Consider the following 21,907-nt stretch of genomic DNA (forward strand, 5'->3'; position numbering starts at 1 on the left):
TTTCTTGACACAACTTGGTGAGCACATCTAGAGGAGCACCTCTTAGTTAAATATTCCAGTTGGTATACCATCAATTCCTGGAGCCTTATTTTTTTACCAATTCCTTCAAAGCAGCTTGAACTTCTTCCTTCATCACCATAGACTCTTGCTCATACGTTGTTTCATGAAATTCTTCTGTGTATACCAATTTCTTTCAGTAAAGTGACTCTGTATACTCTTACCATCTTCTTTTAATACATCCTCGATCATATGGATATTTTTTACTATTTAAACTACATAAATTTCATTTAAAAGATTAAAAATGTAGAGCAATGTCACAAATTGGTACAACAAGCGAAATCAAAGGATATAAAAATAACAACAAATCAATAAATACAAGATCTATTTAAAAAAAATATTTTAGACAAAAAGGCCTATCACTTAAATAATCTAAAATAGCAATGTGCTTGTATAAATTCCACAAAAGGAAACTCTAATTTTACTTCTCTTTCTTTTTTGCTGACTAGAATATTTGAAATATAAGAAGAATTTAGACAATCCAGCCTTTGGTCAGGTAAAATAAGTTCATATGAAAAATTTTAAACATATCAGCTTATCTTTCTTTTAATGATCATTTCACAGAAAACTTCTAACTCAATCGAATGAGTTAAGAAATTTAACTCATTCAAAGAGTTGAAGAAATTTTCCAATTCAAACTTGTACTTTATTAAACAATTAAAGCAACACTGTAATTTAGTCATATTTATAGGCTGTTATTGTTAGTTGCCTGACAGTCCCCAACTCCTATACAAGCTCATGCAAAACAGAATAAAACACTGCCCAAGTGGACATCATTGCCCCCACGAGTTTTCACAGCATACACTCTTGTGATCCAAAGGATTTTCAATGGCTGAATTTTTTTAATCTTTTTTTATTAATTCTTTTTTAATGCAACATATATTTTTTACACCATATTCTTTCCATTTAATTTTTCTTCAATCATTTATGTTGCACATTTTCCTCTCTGCCCACCACTCCCCCCAGTTTGTTTTATTCTTTGAAAAGAAAAAAAATTGCTTCATTGTTATATAATTCCATACCCCTCCATCCCAAAATGTTCACAGTCCACTTTACAATGCATTTATTTTTCTAGAATCTTGTCATGAAAATAATACCTAATCTTATATTCCATTTAAACAGTTCTCTTCCTCACCTGTTTCAATGCAGTATATATTATTTATCCCCTCTTTTCTTAGGTTCCCCCCAACCCCGATGTCAGTCCCATTTTACAACAGTGGCACTATGATGTATTTGTGCTTTTGTGACTGAGATATTTCATTCAGCATAATGTCCTCCAGGGTCACACATTTTGTGTAGTATTGCATGAGTTCTTTGTTTTTAATGCAACATAGTATTTTCAATGGTTGAATTTTTTAAGTAGTTTGTCAGACCTTTCTTGCTAGTTAATCTTAGTCTTGAACCACTGAAACCTTTTCAGTATCATAACAACATACAAATCTCCACTGGTAAATGACTGCAAGTTAAGCTTGTGGCAGAGAGCATTATATGGAGACAGGAAAAGCAATTTGTGAGAGGAAATGAGATGATTTTTGAAAAGAAAGAAAGGAGCAAGAAAGAAGGAAAAGAAAGAAAGAAAGAAAGGAAGACAAGAGCAATCAAATGAGTTTAAAGAATCCATAAATTCCTTCAAAATACAAAATAAAAAAATCACAAGCCAGTTTTGTCTACAAATGTTTCTTCTATGTTAAAGATGGAATCTAAAAAAGAGAAAATGCTTTACCTGATGTTTAGTAACTTCAGTGCATTTAGCAGCACTCCTCTTTTTACATCATAATCTATTTTCTGATCAGTTCCAAAGCTTGGGGCTCGATTAATCTGAAAATGTAAAAAGGAAAAAAAATCATTATAATCATCATATTTGGGGGAAGGAATATTTAATAAATATTTGTTAATCTTACATGGCATTCATAAAGATTTGGAGGGTAGATGACTCAGTTATCAATGGGACACCTTCTTTCCCCACGACCCTCTGGTTAAGGGACTGATTACTAGCATCATCCCCTCATCCCTTCTGTCTTAACTCAGAGCCTTCCCTGTCAGCATCAGCATCTCTGTTCTTCACTCTCTCCCCTCACTCTAAACTTAAAGTTTTAAATTTAAACTAATTAAAATTGATTCATCCTGAGAGAATAGTTGGAAGAACAAGAATAATAAGCAATCCATGCATGTTACCAGTATACCAATAATTATTGAATTAAGCATATAAAAACTATCAATGTTTTTTTTTCACAGTTTCAGAACTTTCTGATTAATTTAGCTACTACTACCTAAAGAGTAGTGAACATAACATGGACTGCAAGGGGAACAAATGGTTTGTCTTGGAGAGGGTGGAACCAGGCTGCTTCTCAGACGCAAAGATTTTGAAGCTCGATCTCACATACATTAGGCACAGGGCCAGAAGGGATCAGTCCTTGGAGAAGGACATCACGCTTGGAAGGGTGGAGGGAGAGACAGCACAGGAGAGAAACACTCCAGATGAAATGGATTGAAACGATAACCTGGGCAAGGGGATTAGGTGTTTAAGAGTCACTGAAACTGGCTCAGGGTAGGGCAGCGGTCAAAGTTGTTATACATAGGATCACTATGAGTCATAGGCAACTCAGTGGTATGTAACAACAATCACCACCACCCAAAGTAAGCATGCAGTGGGTCATACTGGACTCGATGGCACCTAACAACAACAACCTAAAATAGAATGTTTGTTTTTATCTGGCTCAAATATAAAATTTCTCTCTCTCTTTTTTTTTTTGGGGGGGAGGCCAACATAAATGACTATATTAGTCAGAAAATGAAATTAAGGTATGATTTCACTTTACTTGGATCCACAATCAACACACATAAGAGCAGCAGTCAAGAAATCAAAAGCCATGTTGTTTTGGGCAAATATGCTGTCAAAGACTTCTATACAATACTAAAGAACAAGGATGACAGTTTAACAGCTCAAGTGTGATTGATCCAAGCCATGATATTTTCAATTGCTTAGTGTGTATATGAAAGTTAGACAATAAGGAAGACCTAAGAAGAACTGAGGTCTTTAAATTATAGTGCTGGAGAAGAGAGTATGGAACATATCACAGACTGCCAAATAAAGAAACAAATCTGTCCTGAAGATGTCCTGGGCGCTCCTTTAGGGACAAGAATGATGAAGCTGCATTTCACATTTTTCAGGCATGATGTCAGGAAATACTAATCTTTTGGAAAATACACAAAGCTAGACAAAGGGTCAGCAAAATAGAAAAAGGATCAGATGAATTGACACAGTGACTGCAACAATGGGGTTGACCGTTGCTGAGAATGAGAGGACAGCACAGGCTTGGCTAGGTTTTGTCCTGAGTCATCCTTGACTTGATGGCAGCTAATAACAACAGCTCTGGTGGCTTCATGGTAAGAACCTGCACTGCAATCACAAAGTGATTAGAATCCACCAGCTGCTCTATGGGACAATGATGAACAATCTTCTCCCATGTGATTACTGCCTATGAAAATCCATTGGGCGGTCAGCTCTGAGTCGGTTACAACTTGACAGCAAACAACAACAATAATTACAATAGCAGACTAACCTCTGTGAGCTTTTCTGACTATACAAGAAGTAATGTAATTAAATTAGGTACTTGTGCCTATTCTACATTCCGATACGATTTTCAGTAACTCATTTAGATGAAAATACATTATGTAATATGCTACCCCTTCACAAGCTGGAATTTTTTGTTTTGTCTTATGTTTTGTTGTTATTATTTGTTGTGAGAAATAAATGTAATTGGAATAACAAATGTCATTCAGAAAATTAATGAATCCAGCTGATTAAAATATAGTTGATGAGTTCAATGCTACAGCTTAGCTCTGTGATAATCAACTACTCACAAACTATCTGAAAAAATGAGCTACTAGTCAAAACAAGCAGAGCTTATTATGCAAGTCTATCATTATGAAAGCCAAACAACTGATAGCATGTATTCTATAACTAGCAACTGGAGAAAACATTCCATTACACAAAATATTTTAAAAAAACCCCACATGCAACAGAAAATCTAGGAATACAAATCACATTAACTGGAAATGTAGCACAGGTTCATGGCAGAAGAAATTAGTAAACAACAAGCAAAAATAAGTCATCTATAATCTCACCACTAAGCACTTCCGCAAACAATTTGGTAAATAGTATTCTAGGTCTTTTTCTATGTATGTATATTTAGCATATTTAGAGAATACTCATTTTCTCTAATACACGCTACAGGAAGCTCTGTTGGCCTGGTGGCAAGAAGCTGCGCTGCAATCCCGGTGACACGCTGTTCACAGGCCACTAGCTGCTCCAGGAGTAGGATGATCTCCTCCTGTGCAATTAACGGCCTCTAAAAACCCGCCAGCAGGTCAGCTATGAGTCAGTTTCAATTGTACGGTACACAACAACAAAACATGCTCAATTAACCATCATTCACTCACTCATTGCCATCAAGCTCCTTCTGACTCTCAGTAACCCTTCATTGGGCTCCTGAGACTGTAAATCTTAACAAGAAGAGAATGCACACCTTTCCAGCAAGAAGTAGATCTAGACAGCTGCTGATGAAATTGAACTGCCAGAAACACACAGCCTTTGGTTAGCAGCACAACATGCTACAAACCTCAACACCAAAACTCTACAATATTCTCCCTTAGCAATGTATCATGAAAACATTTCATGTCAAAAGGTGGTTGAATGCATAGTACTCCTTTTCTAGGAATCTGGCATCCAGCATTTTTACTCTTTTATAGATTTCTGATTCAGTCATAGTTGTTGTTGTTTATAGGTGCTATTGAGTACAACTCATGACCTTATGAACAACAGGCCTGAACCCTGCCCTATCCAGTGCCATCCTCATCACCTCTGACCTATTTGAGCCCACTGATGCAGTCGATCTGTCTCATTGGGGGTTTTCTTCTCTTGCACTGAAGCTTCATCTTCCCAAGCATGATGTCCCTTTCCAAGGAATAGCCTCTCCTAACAACATGTCCAAAGTATGTGAGACAAAGCCTTATCTTTGCCTCCAAGGAGCACTCTGGCTGCACTTTTTCAAGGACATATCTGTTCTTTTGGCAGTCCATGGGATAAGTCAATGTCATTAGTTATTCTGTCATGAAGGTATAGGTTTCACATGAGCATATTTAAGTGTTCTGAGCTTTCTATTCTTCAAGGTTAGTCAGTTTCTTATGATCCACAAAATCCAATGCCTTTGTGTAGTAAATAAAACACAGATACATATTCTTCCAGTAGTCTCTACTTTGACCCTGTTTCAATCTGGCATCAGCATTGATCTCCCTGGTGCCATGACTTCTGCTAAAGCTTGCCTGAACTTCCTGTCAATGTATTGTTCTAGCCATTTTTGGATGATCTTCAGAAATATTTTGTTAGCATTTCCATTATTGATTCCGATAGATTTCTACAGTTGTGATGCAGTCTCAAGATCTGGCAATTGTACAAACATCCATTTATTTCAGGTAAATTTGAGAAAAAGTTTACTAATCTGTTCCTTCAGAGTTCCAAGTAGCTCTTTGTTTACAAGTGCAGAAAAAGGGTTAGTGGCCAGATATGAAAAACACTTCAAAAATATTTTTAAACCACTGGAATTTGTAATACAAGTAATAATAACTTACTATTTATTGGATCTGACATGGTTCAAAGAGTTACGCCTCCAATATCAATCATATTTTAACACCAAGAAGACTAAGGCCCTTTTACTACTGGGCCAGTGGGCAACATCACGATGTATGGAAAAAGGTTGAAACTATTAATGATTTGTCTCACTTGGATCCACAACCAACACCCTCGGTACCAGCAGTCAGGAGAAAAGATATATTGCTTTGAACAGTCTGCTGTCAGGGATCTCAGTTCGAAGACTAAGGTGCATTTGATTCAGATAATGGTCTTTTCAATGACTTGCTGTGCATCTGAGAGCTGGATGATGAAGAAGGACGACAGGAGTACTGACATCTTTGAGTTACAGTGTTGAAGAAGAGTACTGAATATCTCATGGACTGCCAAAAGAACACATATTATCTTGGAAAGGTGCAGCCAGAGTGCTCCTTGCAGGCAAGGATGGGAAAGCTTCACCTTTCATACTTTGGACATGTTGCTACAAGAGGCTTGGGAAAGGATATTATACCTAGGAAGATGACAGGTTAGCAAAAGAGAGGAAGACCTCCCATGGAGATAGATTGACACAGGGACTGCAACAATGGACTCAAATGTATCAAAGATAATGAGGATGGCATAGCACAGGTCTGAGATTCAGGTGTGTTATTCAAAGGGTTGCTATGAATTGTGCTTGACTCAATGGCACCTAAAAACAACTCCATGAGAGAACATGATAAATAAACCTGATATTTAGGAAGTCATTATTTAAGTGTTTCTTTGAAATTGTATCTATCTCTCCACAATGTGCTAGGTGTTCCATTTAAAAAATAGTAGTTGAATTCAATCAGGTAAATTCTTTCTCGAAGATACTAGGTGGATTTCTCCCTTTAATCTAATTCAGATTTTTTCCCCTCTATTATAATATAAATTTGTCATTAAAAATTGTATCCAAATAAAATTTTAACTAGCAGTAGAACAAAGGAGCTTTGATGGCCTCATCCATAGGTAGTTGCACTGCCAAGCCAAAGACACCTCTCGGGTGGTCCAAATACATCAATGGGCCAGTTTCTCCCATACAATTTACAGCCCTGGTAACCTGCCAGAAGGTCACTATGAGGCTGTTTCAACTTGACAGCAATGAGTGAGTGAGTGATGCAATAGAAGAGTTATTTTCAATTTAAGTGGATATTCAAGGTGATTGCTGTCTGTTCATTGTTTCAATTAGGGGCTGGAAGATTTGATAAGCAAGTTAAGCACAAACTTGCTAGTACTTGTATACAAACCTGTAATGAACAAGTTCACAGTGTTTCATCATCAGAGGTTCAGCTGCTAGGTAGCACTGGCATCTGACTCTCTCTCAACACCACAGCATCTTCCTACAGAATCAAAGCCTCTTTTCAAACTTATAGTCCTTTACAGAGACTGAGTACACAGTAAGCTCGGTAAACATGGGCTTGCTTAGTATTGTGTTGTGCAAATTTCATGTTTTTCTTCACAAAGTGCAGTGAAAAATACATAAATTGTTCACTAGAGTTTAGTAAGAAAGCTCTTGCTTAGTTTTCTTTCTGAGCAGTGTGCCCTTGTTTTGACTACTTATTTTTTCGTTTTCTAAGAAGTCAAAGAAAATAAAACTAAAGATCAGAAATAGATGACTCAAAGAAAGTAGACAGGAGACTAAAACAGACAAAATCCTCAAATGTTAGAGTTGTAAGCCTCAGCATCTTGAAAAATGCCTTTGAAACCAAAATGAAAATTATTATAAAATAAAACTGGCAAATAATATTTATTAACTGCCCAGTTATGGGTTTAGCTATTAAAACAATAATTTCATGCACATATCAAATTATTTCCCAATTTGGAGCTCTAAGTGCTGCTCTCTCTGTCACTAGTTTTCCCCTCCACATTACCATATTTTCCCAAGCCCCAGCCTCAACCCTCACATCTATGGTCATAAAACCTTTGTTTAGATAATCGCTTTTCTACAAAGATTTTTTTTATTCCAAATATACATATTCACAGAGTTAATAACTCTGCTGTGTGTACCATTTATCTCTTAAAAACTATATACTCATTTATCTCTAGATGCATACTCATAATATTCAAATTAATTTTAATAATACATAACTATACTAACTATGAGAGCCCTGATGACTTAGTGTGTAATGTATCAGGCTGCCAACAAAATGGTTAGCAGTTTGAATCCACCAGCTAGCCACGCTGGGGAAGAAAGATGGTCAATCTAAAGATTTACAACCTCAGATACCTGATAGAGGCTCACTTTGAGCCAGAACTAATTAGAGGGCAGTCTTGTTTTGGCTTAATTTTGGAATTTTATGGGATTTGTTTGTTATTGGCATATTCACTGTACTATTTAGTAATCTAAAACTACCCTAACAATGTATAACAACATAGTAGTTACTGCTTTCAAGACGTATAATGTATAACGTGGTGCATTTGAACTGCTAGAGAGGTACCATGCTTGGGTTAGTAGCGCAAATCCCTAGAGATTTATTACAAATATTTCCAATATTAAAATAATGTATTATTCTGGTAAAGCTACTACCTAATACAATGACTAGGGAGCTCTGGTGGTCTAGTGGTAAGGAAATGCACTGCCAATCCAAAAGAACTCAGCTTGAATCCATTACCTTCTTTGTAGAAGAAAGTGGGGCAATCTCCTCCCTTGGGATTTGCAGTCTCTGAAAACCCACTGTAGGACCAGCTATGAGTTAGTATCAACTTGATGACACAACAACCACCATCACCTGTCAAAATCAACTAAAAAGTAAAGTACTGGCAATATAGTCACACTTCGTGAACTTTTCACTTTTTCCTCAGAAATATTCTCTGGTGCTTGGAAATATTTGTAACAAATCTCTAGGGATTAGGGCTACTAACCCAGACATGGTACCTCTCTAGCGGTTCAGATCTACCTTGTTATCCCTTGGGATAAACAATATGCCTTTGAAAACTTTGAGAAACAATGATAGTTATATAAAGTTATACATAAAAGTTATATATATAAAGTTATATAAAGGATTCAGGTCTTTTGTTCATAGGGTCACTATGAGTCTTGCTTGACACAATGGCAATCAACAACAACATAAAAAATCCATTGGAGGGAAAGCTATGAGTTGGTTCTGACTTGATGTCAGTGAGTTTGAAAAGTGATCACATTCTCAAAAGGACCTTCTACCTTATTCCACTTGATGGCGCCAAAAGGGTTTTGACTGTGTATCTTAGCCCCACTACAATTTCAGCTGGCAGTGAAACACAAAAGAGATCTAAGTAAAATTCTTTTTACCATTTTAATTCAATAAATATTCATTATCCATGTCTGCTGATTATTGTGATGTTTTGTGTGTGTGTGTGTGTTTTTAATGGCTCTGATTGATCTGGAAAAGATTAAAGACAAAAGCATGATGATACATTAATACATGTAGTAGTATTTTATCTTTAAAAAGAACGTAGAATTGAACTGTTTTGTCGATTGATATTGACAAAGTTAACAAAAAGTTCCACTTAGAAAAATGCTTTTAAGAGCAAGTAAATGAAGTATAAAGTTATTATTTTCTGCTCTCCTTTCAGTTCCATCTTATCCATGTTCCTCAATGTATTCCTTACTCCATGAAGGAAAAGTAAATCTCAGAAAGGCAGACAAAGATGTAGTTAAGAAGGGCTGCAGATAAAGCAGTTAGTCTAAAGAAGCAAATGTCAGTAAGATGAAAGGCTCATCCACGGGCAGATTACTCACTAAGCCTAAAGAAAGCATGGTTTTACCCGCGCTTACTTATTCATTTTGGTGAGCGACTTCACGTTCTTCATCACATCAAAGTAAGCTCACATTTACCTTGCTTACTGAGTACACTTTGATTCTGTAGGAAATTGCTTTGGAATTGGGAGAGAGAGGCGAACCACATCTAGAAGCAGAATCTTTAATGTGATAAAGGATATGAAATTGTTTACCACAAATTATAAGTAATTATAAGTCAACCTGTACTACAATGCTTATCAAGTGATTCCACACTCGGTCCTTAGAATATATCCAAGAATGGTTTAATCAAGTATAAGCAAAGATATTAATATTAATCTTATTCCTATAGTCATATTATTATTCCAGGAATGATAAATTGAATAAGAAGAGTGTGGCAAGAATGTTCATAAAAGAATATTTAAAGATCTATCCTGAAGTGCAAAGTGGTGACTGACAGGATATTATCCATATACATACAAGGAAGCCCTGTAAATAAAACTATTATTCAAATATATACACCAATCACTGAAGCGAAAGCTAAAGAACTGAGCACTTAAACCATTTTTTTCAGTCTGAAATTAATAGAACATGCAATCAAGATGTATTAAAAATAATTAGTGACTGAAATGCAAAAGTCAGAAAAAAAGAAGGATGGGTAATTAAAAATAAGAACTTGGTGAAAAAAATGAAGCTAGACACTGACTGACTGAACTTTTTACAATCAATGATTTATTCACTTCCAATACCTTTTATAACCCACATAAATGGTAACTGAACATATAGTCATTACTTGATGGATTACACACTGTAATTTACATCTGTGAAAAGAGTATAGAAGCTCAACATAGCAGTCCAAACAAGGCCAAGGACTGATTGTGGAGCACTTCATCAATTATTTATGTGCAAGTTCAAAATAAAGTTGAAGAAAATGAAAACAGGACCACAAGAACCAAAATAGGACCTTGAGAATGTCACATGTGGATTTAAAAACCCTGTAAGAATAGATTTGATGCACTGAACACTAATGGTCAGAAAAACTGAGGAAGGACACTAATAACATCATCTATGAAGAAAGCAAAGGGCCATTACAAAGATAATTTTAAAAGAAGAAATCAATACGGGTGTTAGAAGAGCCATTGAAAATTGCACTAGACTGCAGAGAGATTAAAAAAAGGGGAGGGGATAATAAATGCTCACATAAAAGACACAAACATTTCAAAGGGCTACTTGAGAAGACAAAGCAAAATATTATAATGAAAATTGTAGAGATTTGGAGTTAGAAAATAAAAAAGGAAGACCATGGTGGGCATTCTTAAGTTGAAAAAATGGAAAAAAAAATTCTAGCCTCAAGTTACAGTACTGAAGGAGTCTATAATAAAAGTACTAAATGATGCAGGAAGCATCAAAAGAAGGTAGAAAGAAAACTTAGCCACTGTACAAAAAAAGAACTGGTTGGCATGGAACCATTTCAGGAAAAACTGTATGATCAGAAACCAGTGGTAATGAAGGAAGAAGTTCAAGCTGCACTGAAGAAACTGTCAAAGAATTAAGAGCCTAGGAATTGATGAGATTCCAACTGACAAGTTTCAAGAAAGAGATGCCGCTCTGGACATGATCACTAGTCTATGTGAAGAAATTTTGAAGAAAACTACCTCGCCATTTGACTAGAAGAGATATTGGCTTCCATTCCCAAAAAAAGTGTGAATCCAACATAATGTGAAAACTATAGGAAAAATTATTAAGATCAAAATCAAGTAAAATCTTGCTGAAGATTTTTAAAATAGCTAGAGTGGTATATCGACAGGGAATTGCTGGAAATCCTACTGGACTCAGAAGACAGTGAGAGATACTATTGCTGATGTTGGATAGATCTTGGCAGAAAGCACAGAATATTGGGATGGTGTTTATTCGTTTTATGACGATGCAAAGGTATTTGGTTGTGGATCACAACAAATTATGGTTAACACTGAGAAGAATGTAAATGACAAAACACTTAAATTATGTTTATGTGCTCAAACCTATACCTAGACAAAGAAGTTTTTCTCAGAAGAGAATAAGGAAACGCCGAATGGTTTAAAATCAGCAAAGATTGTCAGGGTATATCCTTTCTCTATATGCATTAGATCTGTATACCAAGAAAATCATTTGAGAAGCTGGACAATATGAAGAAGAATGCGGCATCAGGGTTGAAGGAAGATTCATCAACAACATGTGTTATGCAACTGATACATCCTTGCATAATATGAGTATTTCAAAAATACTTACTATAAAAGATCAAAGCCAACTACCTTCAATATAGATTGCATCTCAATATCAAGAAAACAAAAATCCTTACCATTAGACAAATAGCTATTATGCTAGATGGACCAATGTTGTCAATTATGTTAGTTAGGTCCACAATCAACACTCATGGTAATAGCAGTCAAGAAATCAAAAGATGTGTTGCACTGGGAAAATCTGCTGTCGAGGACCTCTCCAAAATGTTAAAGAACAATAATGTCAATTTAAAGACTAGAGTGCCTCTGATCTGAGCCAGAATATTTTTAATTGCTTCCTTTACATCTGAAAGTTAGACAGTGAATAAGGAAGATGAAAGGATTGATGCCTCTAAATAGTGTCAGAGGAAAAAATGGAATATCCCAAAAGAATGAACAAGTTTGTCTTGGAGGAAGTATAATAAAGTATGTGTCTAAAAGGCAAATGTGCTAAAACTTTATCTCATTTACTCCCGTCCTTGGAAAAGGCATCATGCTGGGAAAAGCAGAAGTTCACAGAAAGAAAGGAAGAGTCTCAACAAGATGGGTTGGCACAGTGGCCATAACATTGAGCTCAAGCACACCAGAGACAGTAAAGAGGGTGCAGAATAGGGTGAGCTTCTTATCTGTTGATCACAGTCACAGTGAATCATAGTGGACTTGATGGAATCTAACAACAATAAACCGAAACAAAATTCTCAGTGGGTTTATTCTAATTCATAGATACCATATACAGAGTAGAGATGCACTTTAGGGTTTCTAAGTTTGTAAGTAGCCTGCCACATCATCCTCTAACAGACCTCTGGCTATTAGACTCCAATTAGTAACTTTGCAGTACCTACTGTCATCAAATCAATTCTGACACATGATGATCTCTCATCAGGTTTCTGAGGCTGTAAATCTTAAGGAGAGAAGACTACCAAATTTTTCTTCTGCAGAACAGCTGGTGAATTCAAACTGTGTATCTTTCAGTTAGCAGCCCATCTATTCATCTATTACACTATTAATGAAGTGAAATCTGAACAAGCTAACAGAGAGAAGTGATTTGAAAATATAATACACACCATTTGCTTTAAGAAACACATATATAAGCTATTGGCCCTAAAAATTTAAAGTGTTATTTATCCCACAAAACAACTAAATCTCAGGGGAGCTCTGGTGGCCTAGTGACAAGGAGCTGCAACTACAATCCTAGAGGCGCACAGTTCGAATCCACAAGATGCTCTGCCGGGAAAAGAGGGACAATCTCCTCTTGTACCAGTCAGATCTGATTTGACGGCACACTCACACAAAATAATAAAATTTTTAAAAAAAACTAAATCTCTTGATCTCAGTTATCGTATTGTATTTGCTTAAGCAAACTTGATATTACAGATGTAACTTCCAGTTATAAAACACTAGCAAAAAGAATATTAATTTTAAATGGAAGATAGTTGATAACATTTTCTATAGCAATATAGTTCTAAAGAGGTAATATTAATTCTCTAAATAGTCAATGTTTAAATGTTTGAAAAGTTCCCTAAACACATTATTTCAGGTGCCATGCAAAGACTGTGACTTCAGATCAGATCTTGGAGGGAGTAACAACATGTGCTGGGGCACGTGACTTCTCAGCTTTCTTCCACAGTATAATGTAAATAGGAACCTGAATGGTCAGAAACATAAAAGTCTTATCCAGACATACTCTTTATTTTCTATATCACTCTTTATTCCCCAAATAGTAAATAACTTTTTAAATAATCAAGAAATATAATGGCCATGCTGATCATGCTAGCACTGGCAGTAAACTCAATAATGTAGAGTTTAGAGGATGAAATGAGGGAAACCTAGGGCATACAGATGGTTTTATAGAACTCATGCCTCTTGATTCTGTCTCCACTTAAAGAGTATAAAAGGTATGCACAGGAAGTAGCAAGAGAGCTGTTGATTCTGAAGCCCAGAGTCCCTTAGAGGGAAGACAAGATCCCAAAGACATGAGGTGGTAGAAGCCATCAGGTTAAGAAAACAACAGAGCAAGAAGACAACAAACCAGTAAAAGCACATTCAGACACATTCGAAATTTCTGATATACAAACTGTATAAATACTAATTTGAGAAGTAAAATAAAAAAATATATTGATTCTTTCCTGGAACTGCCTCATTTCCAAAAATTCCTTTTCTTTCTTCATCTAGTCTTCCACTATCTTCTCCATTCAGGCCTCATTCAGCTCAGTTAATAAGGCAACTATGCCAAGTACCCACTTTCAATAAGTGTACAGGATACACTTAACATACGAGCACAGTGATAACTTCTCATTCTTTTTAAAGGTCTTACCTCCAGAAGCCATGGTTTTAGTTTTCTATCCAACAGAATATCAAATCCCAAGACTTCAAAACAGACGCTTTCACTTCCTGGAGGTTGTCCGGGTCTGCACATTCGGTATGCATGGAGGACATGGGGCTCTGCTACAATTAAAGTCTTGACCACCAATTCCTGTGGGTTGTGATAAAAAGAGGTGAAGATGTCTTAGCATTTTGTATTCATTTACATATGTAGAAACATAGGGCCTAGCTGAAGCTCTGACTTCATGTCAGTCAATTCTACTGTCTACTACGCTGCAGGAATATGTGCACCTTGTGTTTTCATGACATCTCCTCCTGCTTTTGGCCCTTTGTACTAACTGTTCCTTCTGCTGGGAATGCTCATTCCCCACTAAATCCCAGACCTAGCTTCTTGATAATCAGAAAGGCCTTCCTTGACCTCCAAGTTAACATAACCACCCACAAACATTTATATCACCCCAGCCAATGACTCCTACAGCACATACCTGATAGGGTTTTTTTTAAAGCAGTTTCACACTTGTCTTATTTATGACTCCATTAACAGCACCCACAACAATGTCTAGCATTTAATAATTTTGGGGGTAATATGAAATTGTAGGGACTCATAGCTGCCCTATTGAACAGAGCAGAACAGCTCCCATTGGGCTTTTTTAAACGATAAGTTTCAGAAAAGCAGATTGTTCCATCTTTCCCTCATGGAAAGGTTGATGGGTTTGAATTGCTGGCCTTTTATTTGACAGCCAAGCACTTAACCAATGCACCACTAGTGCTGACACAATATCTGTAAGTTGCTAAGGGGGAAAAAAGCCTTGAATGAATGAATGGATGGATAGATAGATGATAGATAGATAGATAGATAGATAGATAGATAGATAGATAGATAGATAGATAGATAGATAGTTGGATAGATAGATAGATAGATAGATAGATAGATAGATAGATAGATAAAATAGAGGTTGATAAATGCGGTTTCTCAGTTGAGCTGCCAACCTGAAGAAACATGGTTAGAGTCCATGAGCTGCTCCAGGGAGAAAAAGAGTCAATTTCCTCCTATGAGATTTACAGCCTTAGCAAATCCACAGGAGGGTCAGGTATGAGTCAGTTCCACGGATGGCACACAAAAGCAACAACATTTGTTAAATAAAATTAAAGTATGAGCAGGTCCTAGTCTTCTTAGGAAAAGCATATAAATAAATGAGCTTAGTAGGAAACTTTAAAAAAATCAGAAAGAAACATTTAACAAACAAAAACCATTAAAAATTATAAAATATTATCAATTACACAAAAATAACCATTATAAGATCTCTGAGATATATTTGAAGGGCTAGGAGGATAGAGTTTATATATGAGTCCATGTTCTTGGTACAATAATGTCTCTGTGGTTCATAAAGTTTGTCTGGAAGGAGAATACTGTTAATTAGTCTGATGACCAAGTAGAAAGTTATACTGCTAATATAAAAGGCCATGTATCTCTGGTTCTAATCCACCACCCACTCCAGGCAAGAAAGATCCCCAATCTTTTCCATTGTGATTTATAGCCTTGAAAAGCCAATGGAGGGTCAGCTATATACATTACTTCCAATTCAACAGCAATGAGTGAGTGACTGGCCAAAGCACATAATACTTGCTATGTTACTGATACAGGAAAATTGGGTCCTGAACTTTGGTAAAAACAAACTATAGATTATGGAAATACTATTAGTTTTTGCTTCTAACACACACTATCATTTTTAACTGTTACTTGAGATGTGTAAGAAGTGATAGCATAGTGATTAAGAACTTGGTTCTGAATTTAGAATACATTAATTTCTTTGTGGCTTTGCTACTTCAAAGTCCTACTACTTGGGTCATATTGCTTAAACTTCAGGAATCTGAGTATTCCCAAATGTAATCTGGGAGTAGCAACAATATCCACTGTAAAATAATTAGGTAAAGATAAAATGTGATTACATGTAAAACTCTTAGCACAGTTCCTAGAACTAAGTAAATGTCAGTAAAGGCCAGCTATTTTACGAACCACTAATTACTTGAGCGTGAGTTAATAATGAGTTGCAATGACCCCATTTGTGTCCAAGCACAACTGTGCTCCATAGAATTTTCTGGAAGTAGATGACCAGCCCTTTCTTCTACATTCCTCTCTATAAACTTGAATCTTGAACCTTTTCTGGTTAGCAAACTCAGTGTTTTGGACATTTACATCACCTAGGAGCTCCTAGCTACTTAACTACTACCATTATTATTGTTACTTGATCATTCCTATTAAATGCTGCCTCTTATGTCAAGTCAGATATACATTATAGTATATGGTGGGAATATTTACTATATAGGAGAACAAAGGTAAGATAAAAATCAATCACTTTATTGATTCAGAATCTCAGTGCTAATCAAATAAGGGTAAAAACTGTTGTGAAAGTTTTCGCAAAAAAATTCTGGTCTAAATAACAACTACGTGGTCATACTGCATTATGATGTTGTTCTTATGTGGTATCTACTCAGAACCAAGTAATACCTGACCCTCTATAATGTTTACAGAGGCACTAAATCACACTGTTCTGAAAGAACTGGCAAAAAACAAGACTCCAGAAATTGACAATATACCAGCTGAAATATTTCAACAAACAGATGCTGGTCTGAATGTGCTAACCAAGTTGTGCCAAGAAATCTGGAGGACAATGACCTGGCCTATGGACTGAAAAAGATCTGTATTTATTCCCATTCCAAAGAAAGGTGATCTGACAGAGTGCTAAAAATATCGAACAATATCATTATTATCACATGAAAGCAAGATTCTGCTGAAAATTATCCAAAAGCAACTGAACAGCACATCAACAGAGAACTGTCAGAAGTTCATGCTGGGTTTAGAAGAGGCAGCAGTAGTAGGGATATTATAGTTAATGCCAGGTGTATCTTGGCTGAAAGCAGAGTGCAAAAAGAATGTCTGTCTGTGTTTCATTGACTATACTTTTGACTGTGTGGATCACAACAAACTGTGGCTAACCCTGAGAAGAATGAGAATTCCAGAACACTTGATCATTCTTATCTGAAATCTATACTTGGATCAGGAGGCAGTCATCAGAATAGAGCAGGGTTCAACATTGCATGGTTCAAAATTGCAAAGGGTGTGTGTCAGGGATGTATCTGATCTCCATACCTTTTCAACCTATATGCTGAACAGATTATCTGGGAGACTGGGCTCTATGAGGAGAAGTGTAGCATCAGGATTGGAGGGAGACTCATCAACAACCTGCATTATGCAAATGACATAACCTGATTGCTGATACTGAGGAGGACCTGAAGTGCTTGCTGCACAAGGTGTACTGAGGAGGACCTGAATTGCTTGCTGCACAAGGTGACGCTCAACATTAAGAAAACAAAGATTCTCACCACTGGGCCAATTGGTATCATCGTGAAGGATGACGAAGAGATTGAGATTGTAAACAGCTTTGGTTTGCTTGGCTCTACTATCAACACTCTTGGTACCAGCAGCCAAGAAATTAAAAGATGAATTGCATTGGGAAAGTGCTGTCAGAGACCTCTCCAAAGTACTGAATGAAGCACAACAATGTCAGTCTGGATATTAAGGTGCACCTAATCCAGGTCATAGTCTTTGAAATTACTTGCTATACATCAGAAAGCTAGACAATGTCTAGGGATGATAGAAGGTGAATTGATTCCTTTGAACTGTGGTGCTAGAGAAGAGTATTGAATATACCAAGAACTGCTAGAAAACAAACAGGTTCATCCTTGAAAGGGTGAGAACAGGCTGCTCCTTGGAGGCAAGAATTCTGAAGCTTTGTCTGAAATACTTTGTCCTTGAAGGGACATAATGCTTGGCAGGGTGGAGGGACAACTCAAGAGAGGAAGACCTTCAAAGAGGTGGATTGATTCAGTGACTGGGGTAATGGAGTTGGTGTGTCAGAGACAATAAGATTGGCACAGGATAGAGCAGGGTTTAGGGCTGTTGTACGTAGATTTGCTATGAGTTGCAGGTGACTTGATAGCACTTAACAACAACAACAAACTACACAGGAGGAGAGTGCCTATCTTTTTCCCTGAAACATAATACCATATAAGTATAAAAGGGAAAAAAGCCATTTTACATAAATATTTGGAAGTATTACTGTAGCAATTTAAAAGTAGAGATAATAAATTAAAATAAAGGCTAACATATATCTGTGAAATAAAACAGGCTCAGTGGAAAAGTGAAAAGCTCTCGATGGACCTTGTCTTACAGATTTATTATTTGCTTTGTAGTAAACAGCACATTTTTTTAAGAATAGGAAAGTAAAATTACAAATATATATTTCAGATGTGATAGAACCAAGTACAAATTTCACTAATGACATTGGGGCATTTTAACATAGCAGTATTGCTTTGATATGTGTAATTATTTGTAGATTTTTTTATATACACTTATATTTGTAGATTTATAAGCTTTGATATGTACAGATATTTGTCGATTTCTAGCTTAAGTTTATAAAATTATTCTATACAGTTCATTCAAGGAGTAATAATTTATTTTAATAATACTAAATATCATTTAAAATTTACTTATTGGTCTGGTTGCCCAGTGGTAAAGAGTTGTGCTGCCAAGCCAAAGATAGGTGATGAATCTACCAACTAATTTATGGCAAAAAGGTGAACAATCTCTCCTCCCATGGAAGTTACAGCTCTGAAAATGAGTCATTCCTAATAGACTACATATAATATCAACAGCAATTTATTAGTCATTAAAAAGAGGAAGACTGTCAACAAGATCAAATGACATAGTGACAGCAGCAATGGGCTCAAGTATATCGGAGACAATGAGGATGGCACAGCATAAGAAAGGGTTCAGATCTACTGATCAGAGGCTCATTACAAGTCATAGTCAACTATACAGCACCTAACAACAGCAGCATATTGTTTATTGGTTACTAATATACACTAAGTAATATAATAGAAGTCAAAAAATCAAAAGGCATAGCATTGAGAAAGTCTGCTGTGAATGAACTCTCCACAGTGCTAAAGAGCAAGGATTTTTTTTTCCCATTCATTCACTGTAGCACTTCTTTCCCTGCCCACCTCTCCCCTCCCCTCCAGTTCATTCTTCTCTTTGAAAAGTAAAAGAAAAATTATTTCATTGTTATACAAGCCCTCACCTCAAGTCCACATCACTACGCAGTCTTGGTTCCAGACTCATGACAAGAACGAGGATTTTAAAGACAAAGCTGTGGCTGATAAAAGTCAGGGTATTATTAACTGTGTCCTGTGTATTTGAAAGTTGGACAATTAATAAGGAGGACCAAGGAATCAATGTCTTTGAATTGTGCTGTTGGCAAAGAATATTGAATATACCATGAACTGCCAAAAGAACACACAAATCTAGCTTAGAGGAAATGCAACCAGACTGCTCCTTAGAAGCAAGGATGGTGAGACTTCACTTGACATACTTTCCGCATGTTAGCAGGATGGACCAGTCCTTGGTGCGGAAAAAATCATGCTGGGAGAGGTCAGTAAGAAAGATGAAGGCACTTTAAAGAGATGGACTAGTATAGCAGCTTTAACAATGGTTTCGAGCATGGCAGAGAGTGTGAAGAGGGTACAGGATAGGGCAAGGTGCAGATCTGGTGTTCATACGGTCACTATGAACTGTAGCCCCCTTGATAAGAATAACGACAAAATAACAAACAAATATAAACAAAAATGATGCAAACATACCCATTTATATATGAGATGTATTAGAGCTTAGTAAGCTTAAACTGGTCAAGTTCAGGAGACATATCTAAAAATTATACTGTCTAACAGAAAAGTAATTTTCTTCACTGACATTAGGCTTAGTTGTATATTAAAAACATAAATCAGTTGGCATGTAACAGCAGTTTACATATTAAGCATTAAAAATCCATTTTATATGTTAGCAGCAGAGAAATCATTTTGTTCTAATAGCTATTTTATGATATGTTTGCCTCAATAATTTTGGAAATAACATGTTGCTAAATTCTCTAGTACATGCTGACCCAACTTGGTTACTACTCCTGGACTGCACTCTATGCTGGGCTTGAGCCTTGGACATCCATGAGAAGTCAGAAACAATAACATTTCTCAAATGTAAAGACATTTCAACTGCCAACTGCAATGAATTCTGTGTAACCCCATGCCCAAACTCTTTAAGTAAACCCAAATCTTTGCTTCCTCTTAGTGTCAGAATGGTTTGAGCATTTGCTGATGTTCTTGACCCGTGCCTTTAATAAACTTTGTTGACACCTAAATATTGGCAGAATATTTAGAATCTCATATTTTCTGTCATTTGCCTAACAGGCACAGAGTAAGTTCTGACTCATAGCAAACTCATATGCATAATTGTAGAACCATACCCCATAGAATTTTCAATTGCTAATTTTTCAGAAGTAAATTGTTGTTATGTACTATTGAGTTGACTACAACTCATAGCAATCCTTTCCACACTAGCTCTGAACCCTGCTCTATCCTGAGCCAATCTCACTGTCTCTGACACACCTACCCTCATTACTCCACTTACTCTGTCAATCTAGGCCTTTATTCCCAGGTATATCTGGGTGGACTCCCACCTCCACCTTCAGTTAACAGATAAACAAGGAGTGGTAAGAAGCTGTGCTGCAATGTGAAAGGCACACAGTTCAAACCCACTAGATGCTCTTTGGGAAAAGGATCAGCAATCTCCTCCCATGTGATCTACTACATCTGAAAACCCTCTAGGGGGTCAGCTATAAGTCCACTCTAACAACAATGTGATAATATAAGAAAAGTACCACTGAAAAGAATGGAAATAAACTTTAACGGTGCTGGTTTTTCTTTCTGGCCCAATATCTTCAAAATTTTCACAAAAAGTTTCCATAAGGATTAAATTTACATGGAAGTGAAAATTTTAGTAAAGAAACAAAAGTATTCCAAGAGGGTATATAAAACTTACTTTGTCACATTGTGTCCTTAAGCCACTCTGCTGTCATCAAATTGCCTTCAATCAATAAGCTAGCACCCAAAACTAATTCGTTTTATCCCTGTGAATTCTTCTAATTCTCTGTTAAAGTACACCAGTGGTAAGGAGTTTTGCTACCAAACCAAAGGCATGCGATTAGAGTCTATCTACTGCTCTGTGAGAGAAAGATGGGAAATCTCGTCTGTGCTACTTACTACCTCAGAAAGCCCACCGGAGGGTCAGCCCTGAGTCAGTTCCAACTCAATGGTACACAACAACAAACAACAACAGCAGCCTTTGTAAAGTAAGTGAATGAAATACACATCATTATACACATATTTCTAGTGTGAATACAGTTAGTCTCTCAAAAAGACGTTAAAGAAAATATATTGGTGACTATCAGTTAACAAACATTTGGTGCAATTCCTATATTTTCAAAATTTTTAAGTAGTTCTCAACATCTATGTTTATGGCTTCTTTTGATGAATTAAAAGGATGATCTATATTATCCCTGAAACACTGTGAAATTAATAGGCTGATGCTAAGTGATGGTTACCTGTTTGTGAAATTAATAGCTGATGCTAAGTGATGGTTACCTGCTTTGAAAAGATTGCTTACATTTTTCAAATAACCACAGTTCACAGCACTATTTTTTTTCTCTTCAGACAATTTCACTCTTTCTTAATTGTCTAGCACCTAAGAATTTTTAGTCCTTTATTCTGCAATACAGAAAATTCGAATTTTTTTAATCAAATAACTAAAAAAAATCAAAAAAGGATAAGTATAATACTTATGTTTCTCTCTAATTGATTCTTAGAGAGAATGAAGCTCAACAAACTGAATTGTCATAACCATTTTCTATATAAAGTATGTTACTATATACAATCCATCCCTAAAGAGAGTGTTACATTCTATAGCTTTAAATAGACACATTCCCCTAATGCTGAATACTCTTCTTAATGCCTCTGCTA

At 36.2% G+C, this 21,907-nt stretch overlaps 1 protein-coding gene across 1 annotated transcript in view; it reads right to left on the minus strand.

Moving 5' to 3' along the window:
* The window catches only part of TTLL7 (tubulin tyrosine ligase-like family, member 7), a 216,356-nt gene that overhangs the window by 165,321 nt on the left and 29,128 nt on the right, over positions 1-21,907 (minus strand). Inside the window, exons 8-9 of the mRNA XM_006898356.1 lie at positions 13,992-14,150; positions 1,781-1,875 (exon numbers count right to left, since the gene is read on the minus strand). Of these exons, the coding sequence (XP_006898418.1) occupies positions 1,781-1,875; positions 13,992-14,150 (254 nt within the window). The remainder of the gene's footprint in view (positions 1-1,780; positions 1,876-13,991; positions 14,151-21,907) is intronic.

The sequence above is a fragment of the Elephantulus edwardii genome, unplaced genomic scaffold (genome assembly GCF_000299155.1).
Source record: "Elephantulus edwardii isolate Elephantulus edwardi_28Jun2011 unplaced genomic scaffold, EleEdw1.0 scaffold00227, whole genome shotgun sequence".
Lineage (NCBI taxonomy): Eukaryota > Metazoa > Chordata > Mammalia > Macroscelidea > Macroscelididae > Elephantulus > Elephantulus edwardii.